The following is a 27778-nucleotide window of genomic DNA, read 5'->3' on the forward strand; positions in this document are numbered from 1 at the left end:
TATGGTTGATCCTGTAAAAATGGTTATTGCTTTTCTGATTAGATGCTTCTTTTCTGCAGATCATCTGCATGAAGCATCCTAAACTTGTTTGCTTAGGAAGGGAACTGTGACATATAAATCAAGTAAAGATCAAAGTTTTCACGTTATTATTGAATGCAGTGAGACTCAGAGTAAGCATATTTCTCTCCCCAAGTGAAGTTACATTTTGGCTTATACTGATAGACCGAATATACTGAAATAGATTACCTTGACCAAGTGCAGTGTTTATGTCTGAGTTCTATTGATAAAAATAACTATGTGATAAAACATAAACAAAGAAAATATCAGATGATAATAATAGCTTAGAAAAGCTGTATACACATATTAAAATGGTACATGCAACATATTGAATTGGTTATCGGCCTTCTGCCACAGAGACAGTAATATCATTAACTGACGGAACTTTGCTGATTTGTGATTGGGTAGAAGAATTCAACCGTCTTTGAAATATAAATGTAGGTTGCTTTGGTTGAGGCAGATCCATCTCACTACTTAGCATAAGAACTACAGATGACATTAATGGTCTATCCGCTGCATGGTCCTGGACACAGAGCAGGCCAATATGTATACATCTCAACACTGTTGTAGAGGAACGTGAGTCCGAAATTGATTTATCCATTAAGTCTAGTCCTTTGCTTTCAGTCCATAGCTGCCATGCCTAAATTGTTTCAAAATGGTAACGAGGAAATAAGTAGATGACATAGAATAACTGAATTCATCGCAAGAGGTACTGCTAACTTACATAACTAAGAAGGTTCAAATGCCTTTCATGGTCATAAATTCCTCTATTTCTCCTGCCACTGACAATCTCTAGTAGCAAAACGCCAAAGCTGTAGACATCAGATTTCTCAGAGAATACTCCTCCCATGGCGTATTCAGGTGACATATAACCGCTGCAACATATTTGTATAAAAAATGTGTCAGTATTTGCTATATGAACTATTCATAGTCTGAAGCTGCAAGAACGGCTAATAGAATATGTTTTGCTTGCAGAAAGAAAGGAATTTACAATGTTCCCGCAATTCTCTGAGTGTTTAGTTCGTGAGTCACTTGAAACGTTCTGGCCAAGCCGAAATCTGAGATTTTGGGAGTCATATCATCGTCCAAGAGGACATTGCTTGCCTTTAGATCTCGGTGAATGAGCAGTAAACAAGAATCGCGGTGCAGGTAAAGAAGTCCTCTAGCAATGCCATGAATCATGTCGAAACGTTTTGGCCAAGGCAGCTGATGGCTTTGTTTAGGATCTGACAGTGTGATTGACAACACATCAAAAATGGTTAAACAAATAAAGTTCTATGTCAATTTTTTTCAATGATGTTTATGTTAGCATACTAGCCTTATCTGTAAGAAACTTAAATGTTCAAACAGCAAGATTCTGTGAACACTAAGCAACTAGCCAGTGTCTTAATTTAGCATGCATCGTTTTCTAAAATTTCCATCCTAAGATTGTATAGAAGAATTGCATGAGCTCCTAACCAGGGCATGGTAATAAATTATAATTTTGAAGCAGGGCACAGTTTCCATTTCCAATATATACAAACTGTTAATGGGGAATCTGAGGATAAGAAGTAAATTATGTTCGTTGGTGAAATTACAGTTGGAACCACTTACCAAACAACAAAGTATCTAAGCTTCTTTTAGCCATGTACTCATAAACTCGTAACTTCTCTTTCCCGTGAACGCAATAGGCCAATATTCTAACGAGATTCCTGTGCTGCAGTTTGGAGATTAGCAAGACTTCATTCTTGAACTCTTCAATTCCTTGTCCAGAGTAACTAGATAATCTTTTCACAGCTATTAATTGTCCATCTTCCAGTTTTTCTTGTATGATATCCATAATGATGGCTTTAGTTTTCGCATCTGCAATAGTAATTTATCGGTAATTCAATCGACAGATTGGTATTACCTTGTAAACAGGGCCAAATCCTCCCGCTCCAATCTTATTTATTTCACTGAAGTTATCAGTTGCAGTAGCCAGTTTAGCAAAGTCAAGAAGCGGTAGTTCTGATGAATCGTTTGGCAATGCTTGTCCTTCCCACAAATTGTCTGTGGACATTTCCCTTGAACTCTGACCCTTATCAGCCAAAATGAGGTCTTTAATCCTATTTTTTCTGTATCCTAGTTTTATATTGGATCCACATGTGAGAAGCATGAGCACAAATTGTATGTCAAACACTAATATAAGAAAGCAATTTAAAAGTTTTACAATGAAAATCAGTCATGTCAAAGAAGAAATTTGGAATGTTAAACTTGTGTAAAAATGATGATCTTTAGACAGAAAAATGTGACATAGCTATGCTGTGGATAGTATCTGATTACTTGGTGATTAATGCAATATTTAGCTACCAAAAGAAATGGATCATCTTGCCAATAAGAAGCTTTATTACTTCTGAAATTCATTCATGAATCATATAGTATTTCCAATTTGATTTGATATATTACACTAAAGAATTGTAGAGATAGAAAGGTAAATATATAATTTTGTTAGAAAGTTTGCTGATAAATTTGCATTTTGGTCTCACTTATCAAAAGCAATCTTAATACTTCATCTTTTCCATGTGAATATATCTACAGAAGCCAGCCTAATAATTTTCAGTTTTTGCAATGATTTGAACAGAAAGCTTGATAGGAATGGAATGAGATTTGAACAAGTCAACATTATGTTTTAAAATACAAACTCAGCATCAAAATTAGGAAAAAAATAGTTTTAAAGTACCTTTAAGGGGAATGGCCATGAAGGTTGAACGGTTAATGACAAACTCACTTCAATGAAGAAAAGAAAGGGAAAAGGCTTTTCAGTTATGCCAATCAAAAGGATTTTACAGTGAAGCTCAACACTACTGGTGTACATAATTACTATGCTGACGATAAAATCTTGAAATCAGGGGAATAGTTTGCCTCTTTGATTTGCTTTCCACCTGCAGAAGATGCATCCAAATATGCCCAATATGAGAATGCTTGAAACGGTTGTGAAGCCGATGACAAGTTTTTTCTTCCTTTTATCTTCATCTAAAAATATGTTATGTTATAATACAGAAAGGTGACAACATAAAACAATTTTAATCATCTAAGCATAATGGTGAGAACTAAATTTACCTAGTTCAGAATAAGGAAGACGAAGAAACAAATCCATGCCATCAGATGGAAACTGCTGAACATCCATTAGTTCTGAAGTCCAAACCATGCAGTTAATTGTATCTGGATACGCATAGGCTACACAGGAACAGTTATTTAGGCACCACTCTTTGCAGTTCTGAACGCTGTATTGATCACGCAAATATGTGTAGTGATCTGGAAGTTTCATCTCAGTTAGTTGCAAGAACGTGTCATTTTTCAATGCCTTTGGGGCTATGCCACTTGTACTGATTTCGCAAAGAAGTTTAGTTTGCCTCACACAGCCATCGGTCCAATTTCCTCTGTTCCATTCCTTAGTTGGCTTTAGTGCAAATCCTCTCAAGCAATCACAGACTGGAGACTTATTCTTATCGCAAACACCGTTAGGACCACAAGTTCTATAAACATCGCATGGATTCTCTGGTGCCACCCAACTTCCCTTCCATGCATTCAGTTCTTCTACCCATACCATCATTTGCAATAGCCCTGATGGTTTTAGGACCATGATTACTAAATCAGAATCATAGAAATTATTGAAACTGAGAAAGGCAGATTCCTGTTGCTTATTTGATATTACATCTATACCACTTGCAAACCCCTTGTCATCATCGGGTATGCCTATGAAGTCCCCTCCGTCCCATGGGCCACCTCTCCAGTAAGGCCTCGAGTAATTAGTCCAAGTGAAGCCTTGAGGTGGCATTTCTACCGAAAGTCCAGTAGCAAACTTTCCAGGCGACGGGTCATCTTCAGCCTGCCAGGATGATAAGACAAACTTCTCCCCGGTCCTGGTGCTGTATCCAATATTCATTCCTGATAACAAGGTATCACAAGGATACTTAAAACTATCCCATAAAGATATTCCTGACACACTGTCTTTCAGAATGAATTCCCATTTATCTGTAAGTACAACAATCGTGTTATTAGACTGGAGAGAGGCACTGGTTGACCAAATAGTATTTAGGTTACCATTCACAATTTTGAGGTTCCCATCAGTTGCAATCTTCAAGATTACAGCAGAGTCAGAAGCTGGGAGTGGATCTTCTCTGTTTGCTACCCATAAAATCCTCTGACTAGGAATATTCTTGAACCACAAACCGAGATATAGTCTGCTCGAATTACCTAGACTGAAAAAGCCTAGCTTAAATATTTTTCCAGCAGAGACAAGCGTCTGATTCAATGAAAGTTGTTGTGATTGAGTTAAGGTATCAGTTTCAGCATTCACTTGTGGTAAGAGCATCATTCTGAACATCAGAAAAAGAAAAGTTTCCCATCTTGGCCACACCATTTTAGTTTTTTTTTTTTTTGGTTCATTCCCAGCCTGAGCTTCTCTAGAAATTCAACCAATTAGGTTTTCTAACAGCTCCCTCTAAACAACTCTTTTGGGTGTACACTCCCATTTCTTTTCTTCAGGAAGCATGAATCCTTGGACAAATTCTATTATAGGAAATAGTTTAAGTTATTTGTTCAACGGTATACCTTGTCGTTTGACATTGTCCTTGTTTCAGTTGTCACAGAACCTCCTACTCTTAGTACTTATTTCATTATTGTTTATTCAAGATCCATCAATGACCCTCATTGATGTGTTAATAAAAATAAAGGATGAAAATGACATTTTTTCCCTTGACTTCAAAATCTCTAGCATTTTCTAAAGCTATTGTAGCTTTGACAAGAGTTTCTTTTTTTATTTGTTTTATTATTATTATTTTTTTTTTTGAAAAAACTCCCTCAGAGTAAGAATTAATACAAAGACAACATGTTCCAGTAATCAGAACCAATAAGTTTTGCTTGCAGATAATGAAAAATGAGATTAAAAACTATCCGGGTGGGGTAATTCTAAACTAAAGAATAAACATCTTATATGTTTGTCAATTACTAAAGCACTATTATATTAAATATCAAAGTCAACATAACTTGATTATCAACTCATCCAGTAGCAGAGTAGAAAACACATCCTTGTGTTCGTCATCGCTGATCACTCCACTTAAAATCAAAGGTTTAATCCTTCAAAATTGCTGCCAACCCATCTCTTTTCAAGAGATTTGACAAATTTAGGTTGATTGCAGTTTACACCATCATATTTGCTTGGAAACTCTGATGTGGGGAAAAGTTTACCTTTCTTTAAGAAAAATATAAGCCACAGGTAGACCATAGAGTTCAGAGTTTACTCCTTTTTCTTTATTGTTTCATATTCTTGTTTCATCCACAAGTAACTTTAAGAGATGTCCATAGTTCCCCATGTAGAGTTTCTCAAGGTTAATCTCTTTATACTCCTAACTTTATTCGCGGTTATTAAGAAAAACAAAATCACATTTTATCACATTAATGTAATACAACTTTACCAGCTATAACAGTAAATTAAAACAGCTATACCTCAATCTCAAACAAGTTGGGGTGGCTATGTAAACCCTCACTTCTCCATTAAGCTCAACTCATGTCATCATCATATCAAATAAAACTAAATGTGAAAAATAATTTAAATATATATATAAACAATACTCCCATCAAGTGATGAAAATAACAAAAAGAGAAAAGAAGTATTGGATCCTTTATATCATGCTATACATATACTACACTTGATGCGGAAGATCATCTTAAAATGGGATTATTTGTGCACCGGGCTACCCTTTTTTAATCTTCAGGCCTTCCACAAATCATCTGTCCCCTAAACTTGTCTACATAGCAGGACCTATTATCTAAGGAAGACTTACAAGTAAGCAGATTGCTTTCTGGGAGAAATCATATTTAGGCTAAATCTGACAAACCAAGCGTAGGGAAATCATCCATTTTGAGAAAGTGCATTTGTTTATTTCTGAAACCTACTGACAAAGAATAGTGAAAACGAAAAGAGAAACAACAGATCAGATTAATAGAATAGCTCAGACAAGCTGTGTACACATATTAAAACAGAAGAGCTAAAATATTGAAACTCAATCACATAATTCTTAGTATTTTTTTCAATTGGTTATCGCCCTTCTGCCGAAGATATAGTAATACCATTAATGGACCGTGCTTTGCTGCTTTGTGATTGGGCATCAGAATTCAACCATCTCTTAAATATAAATTTAGGTTGTTTTGGTTGACGCAGATCCATCTCACTACTTAGCATAAGAACTACAGATGACATTAATGGTCTATCCGCTGCATGGTCCTGGACACAGAGCAGGCCAATATGTATGCATTTCAACACTGTTGCAGAGGAACGTGAGTCGAAAATTGATTTATCCATTAAGTCTAGTCCTTTGCTCTCAGTCCATAGCTGCCATGCCTAAAATTGTTTCAGAATTAAAATATGGAAATAAGTGGATACCGTTGTTATGAAGTTGTGGCAAGAGATCATGCTGATTTTGCACTTACATAACTCAAAAGGCTGAAATGCCTGTCATTGTCATAAAATTCGTTGTTTTTCCTGCCACTGACAATATCTAATAGCAAAACGCCAAAGCTGTAGACATCACATTTCTCAGAGAACAGTCCTCCCATTGCGTACTCAGGTGACATATAGCCGCTGCAATATATTTGAATAAGAAAGAGTCAGATTTATTATTATGAACATATTTATTGTCAGAAACTTTAAGAACAACTTAAATGACAATATTTGTCTTGCAGAAGTAGAGGTATTTACAATGTTCCCACTATCCTGTGAGTGTTTGCTAGCTCCTGAGTCACTTGAAAGGTTCTGGCCAAGCCGAAATCTGAGATTTTTGGATTCAAATCACCATCCAAAAGAACATTGCTTGCCTTCAGATCTCGGTGAATGACCCTTAAACAAGAATCATGGTGAAGGTAAAGAAGTCCTCTAGCAATGCCATGAATCATGTCAAAACATTTTGACCAAGGAAGCTGATGACTTTTTCTTGGATCTAACAGTGTGATTAACAGTAAATCAAGAAAATTTCAGAATTGAAGATAACAATGAAGCTTCTTAGCATAATATATACATTGGTTTTTAAGTATTAAATGTTACCATGTTTGCGTGGTATACCCTATCTTGAAGAAACTAGAATGTTCAAACAGCAAGATTTTCTGAAACCTAAGCAACTAGACAGTGGCTTTAGCATGCTTCCTTTGAAGAAAAAAATATCCTAGTTCATATAGAAGAATTGTATGAGCTCCTCAACGCCATTGCAGAGACTATAGTTGGAACCACTTACCAAACAACAAAGTGTCTAAGCTTCTGTTAGCCATGTACTCATAAACTAGCAACTTCTCTTTCCGGTGAAGGCAATAGGCCAATATTCTTATGAGATTCCTGTGCTGCAGTTTGGAAATTTGCAGGACTTCATTATTGAACTCTTCAATTCCTTGTCCAGACAAACTAGATAATCTTTTGACAGCGATCACTTGTCCATTTTCTATTTTTCCCTGTATGATTGCAAGGGTTTTCACATTATCAGCATTATTTTTGTGTGTGAATCACTTCAGAGACTGGTATTACCTTGTAAACAGGGCCAAATCCTCCTTCTCCAATCTTATTTATTTGACTGAAGTTATCAGTTGCGACGGTCAATTTAGCAAAGTGAAGAAGTGGTAGTTCTGATGAATCTTTTAGCAATACTTGCTCTTCCCACAAATTGTCTGAAGATATATCTCTTGAATTCTGACACCTATTAGCTGGAATGAGGCATTTAACACTGTTTCTCCTATTTCCTGGTTTTATTTTTTATCCACATGTGAGAAAATCCAGACAATTTTTCTCAAACTATAATAGAAGAGGTCAATTTTAAAAGTTTTATCTGTAAATTCGCTTCCTAATGCCATTGAGAAAGTGTTAACTTACCTTCACACACACACACACACACGGATAAACTAGCAAAAATGATAGTCGGTCATATCAGAAAAGAAATCCAGAACATGTAAGTTTATAAAACTGCATGAATCATAGAATCTGTTTGATTTGAGCTGATCTATTAGATTAAAATTTTGGAGAAAGAGAGAGAGAGGTAAAATATGTGACTTGAAAAGCCTGCTGATAATTTTGCATTTCGGTCTTCTAAAGAAGCTCATTTTTTTAATATTTTACATGAGAAGTATAGCCAGAAGCTTGCCTAATCATTTTAAATTTTCGTATGATTTTAACACAAAGCTTAATTGGAATGGAGTGAGATCCGGAAACAGGTCAACATCCTTAGTTTTGAATAAAATCTGAGCATCAAAGTTAGGAATATATGATTTTAAAGTACCTATAAGGGGAATGGCCAAGAAACGTGAATGGTTAATGACAAACTCATTTCAAAGAAGAAAAAAAAGGAAGGCATTTCCAGTTACACCAATCAAAAGGATTTTATGGTGAAGCTTGACACTATTGGTGTACATAATTACTATGTTGGTGATAGAATCTTGAAATTAGAAGAATAGTTTACCTCTTTGATTTGCGTTCCACCTGCAGAAAATGCATCCAAAGATGCCCAATATGAGAATGATTGAAACGGTTGTGAAGACGATGATAAGTTTTGTCTTCCTTTTATCTTTACCTAAAACTATCATGTTACAACACAAATCCAAAAGAAAAGAGACCACACAATGCAACTTTAGTCTTCTAAGTGTCATGTCGGGAACTGAATTATACCTTGTTCAGAATAAGCAAGACGAAGAAACAAATTTACGCCATTATATGGGAACTGCTGAACATCTACAAGTTCTGATGTCCAAACCATGCAGTTAATTCCATCTGGATACGCGTAGGCTGCACAGGAACAGTTATTCATGCACCACTCTTTGCAGTTCTGAGCGCCATAGTGATCATACAAGCATGTGTAATGATCTGGCAGTTTCATCTCACTCTGTTGCAAGAACTTGTCATTTTTCGATCCCTTTGGAGCCATGCCACTTTTACTGATTTCACATAAAAGTTTAGTTCGCCTCACACAGCCACCAGTCCAATTTCCTCTTATCCATTCATCAGTTGACTTTGGTACAAATCCTCTTAAGCAATCACAAACTGGAGACTTATTCTTATCACAAACACCATAAGGACCACAAGTTCCATAAACATCGCATGGATTATCTGTCCCTCCCAAGTGACTTTCCATGCATTTAGTTCTTCTTCCCAAAGTATAATCTGCAATATACCTGATGGTTTTAGTACCACAATCGTAACATAGGAATTGTTGAATGTATTGAAACTGAGAATGGCAGATCCCTGAAGCTTATCTGATACTATATTTATACCACTTGCATACCCCTTGTCGGGATCACGTATACCTATGAAACTCCCTCCATCCCATGGTCCACCTCTCCAGTAAGGCTTTGAGTAATTAGTCCATGTGAAGCCTTGAGGTGGCATATCTACAGAAAGTCCAGCAATAAACTTCCCAGGCGATGGGTCGTCTTCAGCCTGCCAGGATGATAAGACAAGTTTCGCCCCTGTCCTGGTGCTGTATCCCATATTCATTCCTGATAACAAAGTATCACATGGATACTTAAAACTATCCCATCAAGATGTTCCTGAGACAGGGTCTTTAAGAATAAATTGCCTTTCATCTGTTAGCACAGCAATCGTGTTATTAGAATAGACAGAGACATTGGTAGACCAAACCGTATTTTGATCGCCATCCAAAATTCTGAGGTTCCCCTCAGCTCCAATCATCAAGATTGCAGCAGAGACAGAAGCTAGTAGCGGATCTTCTCTGTTTGCTACCCATACAATCCTCTGACCAGGAATATTCTTGAATCAAATACCGAGATATAGTCTGCTCGAGTTACTTTGACTGAAGAAGCCTAGCTCAAATATGTTGCCAGCAGAGACAAGCGTCTGATTCAGTGACAGTTGTTGCGATTGAGTTAAGGTATCATTTTCAGCAGACTAGTGGAAAAAGCATCATTCTAAATATCAGAAACAAAAACATATCCCATCTTGGCCATGCCATTTTCTTTTTTATTTCGATCATTTTTCTGGAGAACTTTTTGTTTATAGTATGAATCCTTAGTTTCAGTTGTTACTGAACCTCCTAGTCTTGCTGCTTACATATAGTTCACTTCATTATCATAGATAGGATCCATCAATGAGCCTCATTGGCTATTACGAAATAAATGAAAATGACATTTCTTTTCTTGACTTCAAACTCTCCAGTACTATCTTAAGCTATTATAATTTTGTCAAAATTAAAGGAAAATAGGCATTCCATCAGAGAGTAAGAAATAAAACTAGACAGCATGTTCCATGGCAACCTGAACAAATAAGCTCACTTCCAGGACATGCACAAAGATATTAAAAACTATCCAAGTGGGGTCACATCAGAAATTATTCTAAGCTAAAGAAACAAAGTCAACGTAACTTGATTATCTACTAATTTTATATCAAAGTAGAGAACATACCGTTCACCAAAGTTTCTTTTTCCCCTGTTTAACCATCTGGTATCCGAAATCCACTAAGGGACTAATCCAGATTCGCACTAGGTATGACCACTCAGGTGGTAAAGTGACCCCATTAAAAGATTCTCTATTCTCATGGCTCGAACCTGATATTTTTTACCAAGGGAGTTTCTCCGCTTTGACCATGTATGCCCACTCAGGGGCAAAGTGTCCCCACGAAAAGATTCTCTATTCTTATGGCTCGAACATGATATTTTTTATGAAGGGCGGTTCTCTGGTTTAATCATGATGCCCACTCAGGGGTAAAGTGTCCCCACAAAAAGATTCTCTGTTCCCATGGCTGTAACTCAACATTTCTGATTAAGGCGTTTCTTCAATTTAACCATCCGGCACTCAAAACTCATTGTCTACTAATCCAGATTCACACCTGGTATGCCCACTTAGGGGTAAGGTGCCCCTACTCAAAGATTTTCTATTCTCATGGCTCGAACCAACTTTTCTGATTAAGGGCATTTCTCTGATTTAACCATCCGGTACGCAAACCCACTGATCGGCTAATCCAAATTTGAACCAGCTATGCCCACTCAGGGTAAATTGGGGCCCCACTGAATGATTCTCTATTCTCATAGCTCGAACCCGACATTTATAATTAAGGATGTTTCTCATGTTTAACCATCCAGTACCCAAAACCTTGATGACTAATCCAAATCCGCACCAGGTATGCCCACTCAGAGGTAAGGTGGCCCCACTGAATGATTGTCTATTCTCATGGCTCGAACCCGACATTTCTAACTAAGGGTGTTTTTCCGATTTAACCATCTGGTGCCCGAAAACTACTAGCCCTCTGTCCCAATTTATAAGATATTTTTTTTTTAGTACGTCCAAAAAGAATAATACCTTTCTATATTTACAAAAAAAATAACTTTAAAAATTCACTTTTTTACCCTTGATGAGATGATTCACAGCCCCGCAAATAGCTAAACCTTATTTTAAACCATAAATTTGAAAAGTCTTCTTTTCTTTCTCAAACTCCATGCATAGTCAAACGGTGCTACATAAATTGAGACGAAAGGAGTAATTGACCAATCCAGATTCACAAATAGGTATGTCCACTTTGGGACTAAAGTGCCCCCTCCGAAAGATTTTCTATTCTCATGTTCAAACCCGACATTTCTAATTAAGGGCGAAAAAACCCAACTTGGTAGATGGGCCTCAACTTTATTGGTGATCAACCCGTCTCTTTTCAAGGGTAAACAATAATTAAAATGCAATTACATTTGAATGAAACAAAGGAGCATAAGAAGTTGTATGGAATTTTATAAATTAAGAGCTTGGTAGATGTTCAGTATAATGTCATTTAAGTATTAAGTTTTACTTTCCTCCGAAACATAAATTAAAATTGCTCCAATTGGAATAGTTGAGGGTACATTTGACCCAAATAATGGGGAAAAATAATAGAGTTTCTGACATTATTTCAATTGGAAAATTATGAACTTTTTTTACGCTGGACAACGGTTAGTGAAGAGGGGTATTTTCAGAACTTTAGATAACATCAGGAGCTTTTTTGTTTGGATAATTTTAAGGCATGATACATAAACAGGGCCTCATACGCGGTTTCAGCTAGCAAGTATGCCCTCCAATTTTGGGTGTGCATAAGTAGGCATTTAATTTGTATAAAGTTGAACACGTAAAAACTAATGGTGACGTGATACATAAATTTTGAACGTGTCGAGATGATCATTTTGTAAGTTGAAGTGTTCAACTGACAAAATGAAGATAAGTTGAGGTGCTTACTTGTGCACACCCAAAGTTGAAGGCATAATTGTCAACTGAGGCCAAGTTTGAAGGTCTGTTAATGTAATATGCCTATTTAAAGGATGATAAATTTACAGTTAATGTATTATGCCTAATTTAAAGGATGATAAATTTACACCTTTCCGAATAGTAGAGTAAATTGAACTCTACTGCTTTTTACTAGTGGAAAACCAAATTAATATACAATAGGAAGTGAAAGCCCCTTGTGAATGTGAGACTACTTTAGTGCTCTTTTGAAATTTGAATAGCAATTTCCTGTTTCAAACGTTGAATTGTTTTGAGTGTATGCTCAAAACTCCGACCACTGGCGCATTGAACCCAATATTTTTGGCACGGGACATAAATATATAACTATATATGTGAAAATTATAAACATCAACTCCGATAACAATCTTTTTTGCTTACTTAGTGGGTTCTGAATAAATTATTTATACATATTAAATAAATTTTAATACAAATAGTACAATATTTAAGCTAAAATTATTGGGTCTTGATGAACCCTCACTAAAACGGTGGCTCTGCCATTACTTTTAAACCCATAATTTCAAATGTAATGAATTTAGCATTATAGACTGAATTTATAAATTTAAATATTGGATCCACCTCTGACTCCGAAGTCCAATGACTTGTTTTAGACACGCTAAAACTTATAAGATAATCTTTGGGCATGCTTTCAAATGTGAAAGTCATATATATGGCTTACATTTTTTTTAAAAAAATGTTAACCTTTTGACTTCGTAATTGTAATTTTCCTGGTTGGCCATATAAGAAGCGGAAGAAACTTCTTAATATCCTTTCAATTTATATGATCAATCATGAAAAAGAAAATTAATTCTTATGAAAAGGAACTATATGTCTAGGAAGAAAATGATTTGGAAGATGAGCAGGCCACTAAACAACATTAAGATTCGAGATTTTATGATATTGGTTGAAACAGAATAATTAAGTACGTTACTAATCATTAGCTTACTATTTAATTATAGTGAAGAATTTTCATTAGCTGGCATTTCTTGTTGGTTCATAGTTTAGTAGATTTTCATGATATATAAGAAAGAAAAGGACAAAAGAAATGAGAAAAAGCCATAAGTTTTGTATAATCTCACAGATCCTGTTATTTAATAATATGTGGATTTCAAGAGTACTTATTCTTGATGGAATTTGTTTAGTCTTAACTAGATATTTGAACGGATACTTTTTTTTGGTATTATAACAATAGCATTGTATACTCGATTTATTAATTTATAAAATCTTATCCGTCAGACAATATAGACGCAATAACCTGGCAATTTCATTTAGAGTTTAAAAAAAAAAAAAGTATTCCTAATGAAAGAAAGCTTGAAGATCAATGAAAACTGTTTTTTCGACGACGTGTGCCTAAAGAAAGAGTGCATTTAAGCATTTTTGCCATGTCAACATCTAAGGGGTCAAGGCTATCAAACTACCAAATTCAGGAGTAATTAAGACCAAAAATAGTTCAGATATACACTGAATAAAACGTGTCAAGTTTAGAGAATCCCAAATATTCTACCTAAATAAAACATAAAAAATACCTAGATGGTGACCATACCAAATGAATAACCTACATATATATTAGGAAACTCTACTTCAATATCTAAAACTTTATTATTATTTTGTAAGGGAAGATGCTCTCCATGACATATAGAATCCTCCCAAAAGAAAAAATAAAATAAAATAAAATTAGCGTGGTACCCTCCATGCAACTTCCAGGAAATGTTGCCTCAACTGTTATTTGCCAGCAACCACAATTCTATCCTCATTCTCCCTCAGCTTCCTTCTCTTTTATGTACCTTCCTTCAATTTGCATCTTCTTGGGCTCTTTCCACCAAAATTTCCTCTAGATTCTTCTCCTATTTATATATAAATATCCCTTTGTATCCATCACAATTCATCATCATCTTTTCTATAATTATCTATATCCATCCTAAGTCTACATCCAAGAATACTTTGCTTCAACAGGATAGTAAGGAGGTTCAATTGAATTCCTTTCGTTGAAAATTTTTACTGGGATTCAAATCCTAGTGGAGGCATTCTTATATTTGTATTTTAAAACCCCTTGTTAAAATTCCTGACTCCACCACCTTCCAAGTTATAATATCAATGGCTAAATTGGGGCGCGACGTCGTGTTTGAGGATTTATTTCCTTCAATGGTGGAGAAACTTGGAGCTGAAGGATTCTTGAAAGAGCTAAGCAATGGGTTTAGAATGCTAATGGATGAGAAGAGGGAAGTCATCACATTTGAAAGCTTGAAGAAGAATTCAGAGTTGTTGGGATTGAAGGACATGAGTGATGATGAGGTGATGTGCATGTTGAGAGAAGGGGATTTGGATGGAGATGGTTGCTTGAATGAGATGGAGTTTTGTGTACTCATGGTTCGTTTGAGTCCTGATTTAATGGACATATCAAGAATGTGGTTGGAGGAAACTCTTGCCAAGTTGTAGCTGGGCTTTATTTAATATATCCATTTTGATTCTTGTTATATATCTACAAATCTATCTAGCTTATCCATATAGTTATTGGTTCTTTTGAAATTGTTCATGAATCTTTGTTTCCCACTCAGTGTCCGCTATCCGTTTATTGGGGCCTGAATGATTTGGATTAGTATCGGAAAAATCCAACTTTTGGGGTAAAGCACTTCTTACCAGAGCCTAGAGGCAACTTTTATTCTTAGAGCTCGAACACGAGACCTCTAATTAAAGATAGAAAGACGATATTTATCACCCACCGTAAACTTTGGTATATATATATGTGTTATCTCAAAATAGAATGTCCATTAGTGGTTTGTAAATTTTTCTAATATTATTTACATTTATTTATTGTTTAGTAAATTATTCTATTTATATTTAATGCAGTCAAACTAGCCGTTAACTAGCCATTGGAGAGAAACTTATATATTGTGCGGCGTGCGTGCGTGCAGATAATAAACAACAATAAATTCAGGTCTTACATTACATATATCATCATAAAAAAACAACACACTAAAATTTTGTTTAAATTTATTGTATAAGATTTTCACTTAAAGACTCAACCCATTATAGTATGGTTGAAAATTTTGTTACTTTCAATTTCCAGTACAAATTTGGGATCTTTCACACAAAATTTTGATTGCAATTTGTCAATTTCCTTAACCAACTCTCTTTCAACTTCATCGTTCTGCTGCGTTAATTTCTCAAGTCCTTCCAGACTATTTGCTTGAAAATATTCAATGTAGAGCAGCATGCAAAATTACCTTCAATAGCCTTTTCTTTTCCCTTATCGTCGATTGTTTTCTTTTTTGTCATCATCTCACGTTTTTTATGACTATTAATCCTTTCAAGTGTCATCCTACAACTTAGCGAACACTCAATTGCTTAATTTGCCTGCAAAAATTGGTCACCACCGATCCAACATCTAGTTTACCAACTAGAGACGGTTTACATAAACTGAAAATGTACTAATTAATTAATTGCTATATTTATGTCGTATTGAAACATTGTATTTCTATTGTAATTATTATGGATCATCTACACAACCAATCTTCTGCAATTTCAAATCCACATAAAACAAAGAAAGATGTGTTGCTTTTTTACAAAGAGCTTTCTGCTTATTAGAGAACGTGACCTCCTTAGAACACTTATCTTTCATAGACTTCATTTTATTTTTTCTTTTGATTCGAGAGTTCTTCCTTGCATGATTACAACATAAGAGATGACAAGATAAATATTTCTTATTGAATGAGTGTGTGAATCTCAAATTAGATTTAATATGTAAATAACACAATTAATTACATATAGTATATAGCGGATGTTTGTGCTGAATGTGAAAAATTCTGAAAATAATGTTGTAAAAGTAGTACTTTATGGAGAATGGAATTAGCTTGAGGCATGTCAAGAACACAATCCTTAAGTATATTTCGCCCACACTGTGAATAAGATAATTAGACATATGTCCGAGTATTCTACAAGCACATCTAGAAATAAATTGGGAAGAGAGACAACAGAAAATCAAGAAAGAAAACTCAGCTTTTTAAGATTGGGGGAAAGAAGAGAGTAGATTGAGAATTTTTATCTTCACTTGTATACACCAAAGAAGTGTATATATAGGTGTTTCTCCAACGGCTAGTTATCGGCTAGTAACGACTAGCTTGACTGCATTAAATATATAAATAGAATAATTTACTAAATAATAAATAATTGTAAATAATATTAGAAAATATTTTTACAAACCAATGATGAACATTCTATTTTTAGATAACACTGATTCTTCAACAAATAAGAAGCTATACAAATGTGCGACTTGCGGATTGCGGTGAGCGACGTGTGGTGTGTGTGTGCAGTGCATGTGTGTGTAGATAATAAACAACAATAAAGTCATTCTCTTATATTACAACACATGATCATAAAAAGATAGAACAACATACTAAATTTATTATATCGAAATTATCGCTTAAAGACTCAACCAATTAGACGGTATAGTTGAAAAATTTGTTACATTCATTTCAATTACAAATTCAGGATCTTTTGCACCATATTTGATTGTAATTCATCAATTTCATTAACCAAATCTCTTTCAACTTCTTCGATCACTTGTTTTAATTTCTCGATTCCTTCCAAACTAATCGCCTTAAAAAAATTCAATGTAGAAAAACATGTATAATTACTTTCGATGACCTTTCCTTTTCCTTATCATTGATTGCTTTATTTTTCTTTATTGCCATCTTTTCCCCTTTTTATGACTATAAAGTGTCATTCTAGAACTTGGTGAACTGTTAGTTGCTTGTTTTGCCTGTAAAAATCGGTCGACGACTGACCCAAAATCTGGTTTACCAAATAAAAACCATTCACCTCTAATTGAAAAAAAAAAATTACAATTTCAATTCCACATAGAACAGAAAGGTTTGTTGCTCTCTCACAAAGAGCTTTCTGCTTATTGGAGAACCTGACCTCCTCAGTACGCTTATCTTTCATAACCTTCATTTTATATTTTCTTTTCATCCGAGAACTCCTCCTTGTCATGATTTTGACAATAAGAGATGACAAGATAAATAGTTCTTATTGAATGAGTGTGCGAATCTCAATTAGATTTAATATGTAAATTACACAATCAATTGCATATAGCGAATGTATGTGCTAAATGTGAACAATTGTAAAAAGAATGTTGTAAAAATAGTTCTTTATGGCGAATAAAATTAGCTTGAGGCTTGTTAAGAACACCGTCCTTCACTATATTTCGCCCACACGGTGAATAAGATAATAAGACACATCCTTGGATATTCAAAAAGCACATCCATTTCCAAACTGGGAACAAAAACTCAAGAAAGAAAACTCAGCGTTTTTCGATAGGACGAAAGAAGAGAGTCGATAGAATTTTTTTTATCTTCACATATATATTCACTGCTAGTTAAGGGCTAGGGGGGGGGGGGGGGGTGGTTAACTAACTGTTGGCAACGGCTAATTTGACTGCATTAAATATACATAAATAGAATAATATACAAAATAATAAACAGATGTGAAGAATATTATAAAATATTTTTATAAACAAATGATGAACTTTCTATTTTGAGCTACCACTAATTTTTCAACAAATAAGGAGCTACATAATGTGCGGCGTGCGACGTGTGTGTGGCGTGCTTGCGTATGTGTAGATAATAATCAACAATAAATTCATCTCTTATATTAGAGCACATCATAATAAAAAGATAGAACATACTAAAATTTATTTAGATTTATTATATCGAAATTTTCACTTAAAGACTCAACCAATTAGACGGTATGGTTGAAGAATTTGTTACATTCATTTCAAGTAAAAAATTTAGGATCTTTTACACCATAATTTGATTGTAATTCGTCAATTTCATTAACCAAATCTCTTTCAACTTCGTCGATCATTTGCTTTAATTTCTTGAGTCCTTCCCAACCAATCGCCTTAAAATGTTTCAATGTAGAACAGCATCGGGGAAAGAAGAGAGTAGATAGAAATTTTTTATCTTCACTTGTATTCACCAAAGAAGTTTATATATAGGTGTTTCTTCAACTGCTAGTTAACGGCTAGTTTTTTTTTTTTTTTTTTTAACAAACTGTTGGCAATGGCTAGTTTGATTGCATTAAACATATATAAATAAAATAATTTACCAAATAATAAATAGATGTAAATAATTTTATAAAATTATTGTACAAACCAATGATGAACATTCTATTTTGAGATAACACTAATTTTTCAACAAATAAGAAGTTATATAAATGTACGACATGCGGCGTGCAATGTGCGTGCGTGTGTGTAGATAATAATCAACAATAAATTCATCTCTTATATTTGAGAACATCATTGTAAACAGATAAAACACATTAAAATTTATTTAGATTTATTATATCAAAATTTTCACTCAAAGATTCAGCCAATTAGACGGTACAGTTGAAGAATTTGTTACATTCATTTCAAGTACAAATTCTGGATCTTTTACACCATAATTTGATTGTAATTAGTCAATTTTATTAACCAAATCTCTTTCAACTTCGCCGATCATTTGCTTTAATTTCTCGAGTCCTTCCAAACCAATCGCCTTAAAATTTTCGATGTACAACAACAACATGCAGAGTTACTTTCGATATCCTTTCTTTTTCCCTTATCATTGATTGTTTTATTTTTCTTTATTGCCATATTTTTGTGTTTTTATGACTATTAAAGTGTCATCCTACAGCTCGGCGAACAATGAGTTGCTTGTTTTGCCTGTAAAAATCGATCGACTACTGATCCAAAATCTGGTTGACCATATAGAAACGGTCACCTCTAATTTTTTTAAAAAAAATTGCAATTTCAATTCCACGTAGAACAGAAAGGTTTCTTGCACTTTTACAAAGAGCTTTTTGCTTATTGGAGAACGTGACCTCCTCAGTATGCTTATCTTTTATAAACTTCATTTTATTTTTTCTTTTCATCCGAGAGCTCTTCCTTGTCATCATTATGACAATAAGAGATGAAAAGATAAATATTTGTTATTGAATTAATGTTCGTATCTTGATTTAGATGTAATATTTAAATTACACAATTAATTACATATTGTATATAGCGGATGTATGTGTTTAATGTTAAAAATTGTGAAAATAAAGGTTTAAAAATAGTTCTTTATGGAGGACAGAATTAGTTTGAGACATGTCAAGAACAGTATCATTAAGAATATTTTGCTCACACAGTGAATAAGATAACTAGGCGTTTCCCTCAAAATTCAACAAGTTGATCTAATTATAAACTGGGAATAGAAACTCAAGAAAGAATTCTCCGCTTTATTAGATAGGGAGAAAAGAAGAGAGTAGATAGGATTTTTTTTTTTCATTTGTATTCACCAAGAAGTGTATAAATAGGTGTTTTCCAACGGCTAGTAATGGCTAATTTGACTGCAATTAGATATATAAATAGAATAATTTACTAAACAATAAATAAAAAAGCAATATTGGGAAATATTTTTAGAAACCAATCAACAAATAACAGTTATATATATATATATATATATATATATATATGAACATTCTATTTTGAGTATATATAACACTAATTTTTCAACAAATAAGGAAGCTATATATATATATATATATATAATATATATATATATATAGAGAGAGAGAGAGAGAGAGAGAGAGTATCTCTAAAAGTCATAGATGACTTTTTAAACACCAAACCAAACCAACGTGTGTGTATGGTGTGCGTGCGTGTATATATATAGGTACGTGAAAGAAATCTTTATCTTCATTTGTATTCTTCAAAGAAGTGTATATGTAGGTGTTTCTCCAACAGCTAGTTAACAACTAGTTATCGGCTATTTTGACTGCATTAGTGATATAAATAGAATAAATTACTAAATAATACATAGATGTAAATAATATTAGAAAATAATTTTACAAACCAATGATGAACATTCTATTTTGAGATAACACTAATTTTTCAACAAATAAGAAGCTATATTAATGTGTATCGTGTGTGGGGGGCGTTCGTGTGTGTGTGGATAATAAACAACAATAAATTCATCTCTTATTTTACAACAGATTGACCCTTACCGATGAACATAAAAATCATACCAACCACCCAAACTTCATCCCTATCACCATACACCTCCTGGGAACAAGCTTTAATCATAAAATTAGTTGGAAAACACATGGGGTACAATCAATTCCAATCCCGAACCCAAAAAATGTGGTTAACAACTGAACACATAAATCTTATAGAGATGGGCAATGACTACTACCTGATACACTTTTCTAACCCAGATCTATGTCACAAAGCTTTTAATAATGGACCTTTATTTGTTGGGTCACAATTCCTTACTATTATACAACGGACCCCTAGATTCAACCCAAACCAAAACCCCATTTAATTCGCAGAATTGCCCTTCTCCCCACCACCGCGGGGTGGTTTTAAATCCCATTTCTATAAATTTTACTTTGTAATTGTTAAATTCTTTAAATTTTTCTTCGTAAATTAAACCCTATATCGTAAGTTTTTTTTTTCCTGGTTCGAACCCCATTGCTTAAAATTTAATGAGTCAAAATTTTATATGTGGGTTTAAAAAAAAATTCGCAAATGGCAAAGTTTAAATTTGATTTATGTTTCTTTTCCCCAACTAAGATACACTTGTGAAAGGATTGGGTAACATTTGTTATCTCATTTTGGACTCCGTTAACAATACTTATGCCTTATGACCGGACATTGGCATAAGTATCAAAGGCTTAGGTCATGGTGCTTACATTGCTTAACACTAGCTTTGGTAATTCTTTCACAAGTTTATGCCGGTCAGAGATTTGTTTGTTTAAGCAATTCAGTTAAATGGTGCTTAGATAAACTTGTTAAGGAATTACCAAACTTACATATGAACTAAAGTATTCGGACCGAATGGATACTTATGATCCATTATGAGGGGAATTTATAGCGGTTTGGCATAAGTATGAGGGTCAGATGTCTCGTGTTACGTAACGTAATTCCTTCACAAGCTTTTTATGCAAACTGGGGTCCGGGAAACACACATAAAAGTTTGCCCGTTAAAAAATGCACTTTACCCACATAAACTTGTTAAGGAATTACCAAAGTTATGCGGACCAAAACGCATCTTAGCCAAATCATTGACATGCATGAATTAGTTGCATGAGTATCTTGGTCCGGCAAGGAAAATGGCCGCATGTTAAAATTTAGTAATTCCTTCACAAGTATATGTCGGGTCCGGCATACACGCGACCCAAATCTTGCCTTGCAATTTTTTTTAATTTATGCTTGAGCGGGGGTTCGAATTCAGAACCTTATAATTTCTGCGTGAACGCTCAAAATTGCAATGCGAAGGGTAAAAATTAAAAGCATTTCGCGCAAGAATGACGATATAGAGGCGTAATTTAAAGCCACGGAGAAATATCACTTTAAAATATGGAAAATTTAAAGGCATCACCCAAAAGAAGGGCAATCCGCGCAGAAAAATGTTCCTTCACCATAACTTGGGTTAGACTGCTAGAACTACCCACAGAATACTTACTACGACATAGAAATTCTAAAAAAGATAGGAGAAACCATAGGAAAGGTACTGAAAATTGATAATCACACCAACAACGCGACGAGGAGAAGATATGCTAGACTGTGCTTTTGTGCACAGTTGGGGAATACGTACAAAAACATGTTATGATCGTCGACCACCTACAGAAACTTCAGTACGAAGGAGCAACACAAATTTGCACAACTTGTGGAACTTTGTAACACACCGTGCATATATGCCCCTCAGGATAGCTGGAGCTCTCGTGCACTATAACAAAAAAGGACGCTGCAGAGCAGGAACAAGAAATGCTACAAAAGTGGAACATTCAACGAAAAAGGCAGATTGTAACACATCATAAATCCAGGTATGCTCGGAATAATTTTCACAAAGGAGAAACATCTCAGGTTGATCATACATTGCAGGAAAAAAAAAGGACAAGAAAAAGAAAAAAATGAAAAAGAAGAAAAAGGGAAAAGCCAAGAAAAAACAAAAAAGGCAAAGCAGGAAAAACAGAATAGGAAAAAAAGAACACGGGACAGAAGTTTTTATGCAGGATCAAGAAATGTACACGTCTACTACATAAGCAATACAAGGAAAGCAGCAAAACTCTCCCCCTAACACACCTATTAAAACCACAGAGTTGACCTCTACAACCATCCATTCAGCAGGTGCTCAATCATACCTTACTGTTAACAACTTCCAAGTTTGACTACGACAACAACTCTCTTTCCACACAAATTAATACTACAACCACAACACCACAACAAAACAAAAGTACCAAAAATAGGATAATACCAGTCCAAACAAAAACCAATATTAAATGCAAAGAATGTCCTCCGGCCACATCCTCATCACTGGACCCACCCCAATCCAAAACAATGCAACACGCCTTATTCCGCCTATGTCACCACTATAGTTCTCCGCAACAAAAAATGAAACTGAAAAGACCAAGAAAAGAACAAGTTCAGCAAAATCGAAGGGGACCCACAAAACCCATACGGCGACATTGAATGATTCTACAGATTTGTACCCTACAAAGACGCACCTGGAAAACAATGAAAAGACTTGATCAAGGAGCTCAACATTGAAACCCCAGCGAAGAAAAACAATCCACAAAAGTATTACTCCCCCTGTTTCAAAAGGATTGTCCTCATTTACTTTTTAATCTGTTTCAAAAAGATTGTTTCCTTTCTATATTTAGAAACAATTTAACTTTATGAGATGTAAGTCACACAAATATCTAAAGCTTGTTTTACATCATACATTTCAAAAGTCTTTCTTTATTTTTTAAACTTTATGCCAAGTCAAAAAAAAATAATTTTTTTGGAACGGGGAGAGTACCCGAACACAATTACCCAAAAATGTATTCTGCAAACTCCATCACTTCAACATTAAATGACCTAAAAAGGGAGTATGATTATACCTATCTTATCACTCTACCCAAAACAATACAACCAGCTGAACCGTCACTCAGTGATGGGATGACTTCGATTAAACCAAACCCATCCCCTTTAAAAACTCCAATCCCTTCAGCTTCTTCCATCACTAACACAGTCAAACCATTCTATTTTGAGATAACACTAATTTTTCAACAAATAAGAAGCTACACAAATGTGCGGCGTGCGGCGTGTGTGTAGCGTGCGTGGGTGTGTAGATAATAAACAACAATAAATTCATCTCTTCTATTACAACACATCATCATAAAAGGATATAACATACTAAAATAAATAATATAACATACTAAAATTTATTTATTTTTATTATATCGAAATTTTTACTTGAAGACTCAACCAATTAGACGGTATGGTTGAAGAATTTATTACATTCATTTCAAGTATTGGGATTTTTTAAACCAAAATTTGATTGTAATTCGTCAATCTGATTCCCGCCTGTCACGCGGGTGACCCGGGTTCGATCCCCGGCAACGGCGCCAAAAACTTATTGCTCCCAAACGCACACGCAAGTATACGTGGTCGTACAAGTAATATAGCGTGGGTGTTAAGTCAGGATATCGATCCAACGAGACTTAGATTCTACTATTAAGCTAATTCAAGTTCGGATGAAACTATTCAAGAAAGTGAAAATCAAGATGTTTATTGTACTAAACTAAACCGAAAAGTAAACAATTTGTGATGGGTGTTTGTGTGAAACTCGGGAATATCTTGAAAAAGATTGTAAGAATTATCGATGAGAGAAAGATAGGGTCATGGCTTTCGACAATCCGGTTGATCTTCGGACAATTCCACCTATTTTATTTCTGGGTTACTTAGTTGACGTGTTAATTATACTTTATGATGTTCTCTCGAACTACTCACAAGCTTTGTAGATGTTACTATAACGCCTATATCTCTATGGTCATAGAGGTAACAAGAACGCATTTATTTCTCCGTATTCAACTAAGTAGGGCTAAAGGGTATATCTCTATCCTCGCAGCGAAACGATTAAATCGAACAAACTCTATTTATTCTTATTACGTACGTGAATTCCTTTCTCAAGTCCATTCGCACACCACAAATAGTGTCTAACTATTGGCCGTATAATCAAACAATTAAGATCAAGAATAAATAAGCAACCCAAAATATGAAAAATCAATAGATAATAATTGTCATCAAATCAACTTTCAAGTCTTTCGCCACAACCCTAGAGTTAAGAAGTTTAGCTACTCATGATTCGATCATAGACAAAAGAATTCATGAATAATTTAGGGTTGAAAAAGATGAAAAATAAAATAAACCTAGAGAGAAAAAAAGAGAATGGTGGCTTACAAGTCTTTGAATAATCCCAGCACACGTTCTCAGCAAAATAAAACGTCTATATATATTCTAGGGTAAAAATAAAAAATAAGGAAACCAAATCCTAGTCGAATCGGGAGAACCGCGCAGAGTTCCGCTTTCCTTCCGCATCGCGGAAGGATCGCGCAAGGTTCTGGGGGTTCAAGCTTTTCTTCCGCGATGCGGAAGGATCGCGTGGCTCTGATGCCTGGTCTTGTGTCCGCTTTCTTCACGCGATGCGGATGAAAAGCGGGCCTTCGCCCGCCTTTCTTTCTCTTTTTGTTCATCGATCTTCAACTCACCTTGTCACCTTGTCTCACTTTAAGCACCGTTTTCCATCATTTGTCATCTTCGTACCTATGCACATGGAATACGACGACATAAGTTCCCTCACGATAAAAAGTCATTAGGATGTAAAATGACGCAAAAACACGATATTTCCAAATATCATAATAAAAAAAAAAAAAAAAAAACCAACTTAGAGTAGCATGCATAATTACCTTCGATAACCTTCCCTTTTCCCTTATAAAATATTTAACATAGAGCAGCATGCATAATTACCTTCGACAACCTTTCTTTTTCCCTTATAATTGATTGTTTTCTTTTTCTTTATTTCGATCATATCATGTTTCTACGACTATTAATTCTTTCAAGTGTCATCCTACAGCTTGGCGAACAATCAATTGCTTATTTTGCTTGTAAAAATAGGTCGACGATTGATCCAACATCTAGTTTACCAAAAAAATTCAACGTAGAGCAGCATGCATAATTACCTTCGATAACCTTTCCTTTTCCCTTATAATTGTTTGTTTTCTTTTTCTTTATTTCCATCATATCATGTTTTTATGACTCTTAATTCTTTCAAGTGCCATCCTACAGCTTGGCGAACAGTCAGTTGCTTATTTTGCCTGTGAAAATCGGTCGACGACTGATCCAAAATCTGGTCTACCAAATAGAAACAGTTCACCTTCAATCGAAAATAATAATAATTTCAATTTCAATTCCACATAGAACCGAAAGGTTTGTTGCTCTCTTACAGAGAGGTTTCTGCTTATTGGAGAACGTGACCTCCCCAACACACTTATGTTTCACAAACTTCATTTACCTTTTTGTTTTCATCCGAGAGCTCTTCCTTGTCATGATTACAACAGTAAGAGATGACATGATAAATATTTCTATTGAATGAGTGTGCGAATCTCGATTTAGATTTAATATGTAAATTACACAATTAATTACCTTTAGTATATAGCAGATGATATGTGCTGAATGTGAAAACTTGTGAAAATAATGTTGTAAAATTAGTTTTTTATGGAGAATAGAATCAGCATAAGGCGTGTCAAGAACATTATCCTTAAGAATATTTTGCCCACACAATGGATAACATAACTATTTGTTCCCCCGAGTTCAATAAACTCATCAAATTATCAAATGGGAACGAAAAATAGAAATTCATAAAAGAAAACCCAGCTTTTTTGAGATAGGGGAAAGAAGAGAGTGGATAGAAATTTTGTATCTTCACTTGTATTCACCAAAGAAGTGTGTATATAGGCGTATCTCCCACGGCTAGTTACTTATCAGCTAGTAATAACTAGTTTGACTGCAATAAATATAAATAGAATAATTTGCTCAATAATAAATAGATATAAATAATATTTGAAAACACATTTACAAACTAATGGTGGACATTCACTTTTGAGATAACACTAAATTTTCCAACAAATAAGAAGCTATATATATGTGTGGCGTGCGGCGTGCGTATCTGTGGTCGTGCGTGTAGATAATAAAAAACAATAAACTTATGTCTTACATTACAACACATCATCATAAAAAAGAAAAATAAATAGAACATACTAAAATTTCGTTTAGATTTATAATATTCAATTTTTTTACTTAAAAACTCAACCAATTAGACAGTATGGTTGAGTATTTGTTACAGTCACTTCAAGTACCAATTAGGGATTTAGTAGCTCAGTTGGTTGACTACCTGGACTTTCACCTTGTTGGTGAGGGTTCGAATCTCCACATTATAGTCCCCTACCCCCATTTCCCTTTCCCCTACCCTCTATGTAATATTTTTTTTTTTTAAAGTACAAATTCGAGATTTTTTTATACCAAATTTTGATTGTTATTCGTCAATTTCCTTAACTAAATCTCTTTCAACTTCGTCAATCTTTTGCTTTAATTTCTCATGTCCTTCCAAATGAATACTCCTTGAAAAAAAATTCAATGTAGAGAAGCTTGCAAAATTACGTTCGACAACCTTTTCTTTTCCCTTATCACCGATTGTTTCTTTCACATGTTCATCCTACAGCTTGACGGACACTCAGTTGCTTGTTCTGCTTGCAAAAATCGGTAGATGATCGATCTAGCATCCTGTTTACCAAATTGAAATGGTTCACCTTCAATTGAGAAAATAATAATTGCAATTTCAATTCCACATAGAACAGAAAGATTTGTTGCTCTCTTACAAAGACCTTTCTGCTTATTGGAGAACGTGACCTTCTCAAAACGCTTATCTTTCAGAAACTTCATTTCAATTTTTCTGTTCATTCGAGAGCTCTTCCTTGCTATGAATACGACAATAAGAGATTGCAATACACAAATTTACTGAATGAGTGTGTGAATCTCGAATTAAAGTGAGTACTCTACCATTTAGAAGACCTATTTTTAAACACCAAATCAAACTAATTGCGGGTTTTTAAATTTATACACCAACCAAACCAATAAAATCCGGGTTTTTCAACCTCGGATTTTTGCGAGTTACCTTCCTTGTAATTTAACAATACATATAACTTTTACTTCCTCTTGCTACTTTATATAAATTAGGTACTTAAGAAAATAACATTGCCTAATTCTTTTTAAAATATTCAACAAAAAAACTAATAATGGTTAAAATAAATATTGCTAATTCCATAAAGAAAAGCTTTCCATAATCTAAAAATTTTAAAAAAAGCTAATAAGTATTAGTTGAAAAAGAAAAAAAAACTTAAGTTATGTATTTTCACTTTCTAAAAATTATGCAAAACTAAAGAATAGATATCCAACATTTTGCCAAATTTTCTTTGTTACTTTTTTTTTATTTTTGAACTTTATTTGAGTTACAAATATCCATGGATATAAAACTTATTGACATTAATCAATCACTCAATTATTGCGAAAAAATAAAAGAAATATCTATAAATTCCATTACAAATAAATATTTTTATGTATAAGATATTTTAAACA

The 27778-nt window shown here is 34.3% G+C and overlaps 3 protein-coding genes across 6 annotated transcripts; 1 reads left to right on the top strand and 2 right to left on the bottom strand.

The window, feature by feature from the left end:
- Window positions 1–230: 230 nt before the first annotated feature.
- LOC132035880 (G-type lectin S-receptor-like serine/threonine-protein kinase At1g61370) lies at window positions 231–4821 on the bottom strand. Of its 3 annotated transcripts, none has more exons than XM_059426030.1 (7): window positions 3136–4821; window positions 2938–3048; window positions 1933–2157; window positions 1651–1848; window positions 1049–1283; window positions 782–932; window positions 231–688 (listed from the first exon to the last, which is right to left on the bottom strand). In XM_059426030.1, the coding sequence occupies exons 1-7, from the start codon at window positions 4436–4438 to the stop codon at window positions 395–397; spliced, it is 2517 nt and encodes an 838-aa protein (XP_059282013.1). In that variant the 5' UTR covers window positions 4439–4821; the 3' UTR covers window positions 231–394. The 3 variants fall into 3 exon arrangements, with proteins under 3 accessions (XP_059282013.1, XP_059282012.1, XP_059282011.1); XM_059426029.1 differs by having other exon boundaries at window positions 231–697; window positions 2938–3042; window positions 3136–4820; XM_059426028.1 differs by having other exon boundaries at window positions 231–697; window positions 3136–4819.
- Window positions 4822–4854: 33 nt separating this feature from the next.
- On the bottom strand, window positions 4855–10918 carry LOC132035883 (G-type lectin S-receptor-like serine/threonine-protein kinase SD1-29). 2 transcript variants are annotated; one of them, XM_059426032.1, is made up of 8 exons: window positions 10468–10918; window positions 8720–9904; window positions 8514–8624; window positions 7589–7800; window positions 7305–7515; window positions 6776–7013; window positions 6508–6658; window positions 4855–6418 (listed from the first exon to the last, which is right to left on the bottom strand). In XM_059426032.1, the coding sequence occupies exons 2-8, from the start codon at window positions 9180–9182 to the stop codon at window positions 6116–6118; spliced, it is 1689 nt and encodes a 562-aa protein (XP_059282015.1). In that variant the 5' UTR covers window positions 9183–9904; window positions 10468–10918; the 3' UTR covers window positions 4855–6115. The 2 variants fall into 2 exon arrangements, with proteins under 2 accessions (XP_059282015.1, XP_059282016.1); XM_059426033.1 differs by lacking the exon at window positions 10468–10918 and having other exon boundaries at window positions 4855–6409; window positions 8720–10456.
- A 2837-nt stretch (window positions 10919–13755) lies between these two features.
- LOC132036238 (calcium-binding protein KRP1-like) lies at window positions 13756–14810 on the top strand. Its single transcript, XM_059426517.1, has one exon. It carries the CDS (start codon window positions 14398–14400, stop codon window positions 14737–14739), a length of 342 nt encoding a protein of 113 aa, XP_059282500.1. The 5' UTR covers window positions 13756–14397; the 3' UTR covers window positions 14740–14810.
- Window positions 14811–27778: the final 12968 nt, after the last annotated feature.

The sequence above is a fragment of the Lycium ferocissimum genome, chromosome 11, assembly GCF_029784015.1.
Source record: "Lycium ferocissimum isolate CSIRO_LF1 chromosome 11, AGI_CSIRO_Lferr_CH_V1, whole genome shotgun sequence".
Lineage (NCBI taxonomy): Eukaryota > Viridiplantae > Streptophyta > Magnoliopsida > Solanales > Solanaceae > Lycium > Lycium ferocissimum.

Coding starts and splice junctions, on each gene's coding strand:
- LOC132035880 (XM_059426028.1), bottom strand. CDS start 4,438: ATGGTGTGGCCAAGATGGGAAACTTTTCTTTTTCTGATGTTCAGAATG. Junction 2,158..2,937: donor GTGGAAAGCAAATCAAAGAG/GCAAACTATTCC, acceptor ATATAAAACTAG/GATACAGAAAAAATAGGATT. Junction 933..1,048: donor CAGAGAATTGCGGGAACATT/GTAAATTCCTTT, acceptor AATATGTTGCAG/CGGTTATATGTCACCTGAAT.
- LOC132035883 (XM_059426032.1), bottom strand. CDS start 9,182: ATGGAAAGTCACTTGGGAGGGACAGATAATCCATGCGATGTTTATGGA. Junction 8,625..8,719: donor TCTTGCTTATTCTGAACAAG/GTATAATTCAGT, acceptor TGATAGTTTTAG/GTAAAGATAAAAGGAAGACA. Junction 6,659..6,775: donor CACAGGATAGTGGGAACATT/GTAAATACCTCT, acceptor AATATATTGCAG/CGGCTATATGTCACCTGAGT.
- LOC132036238 (XM_059426517.1), top strand. CDS start 14,398: ATGGCTAAATTGGGGCGCGACGTCGTGTTTGAGGATTTATTTCCTTCA.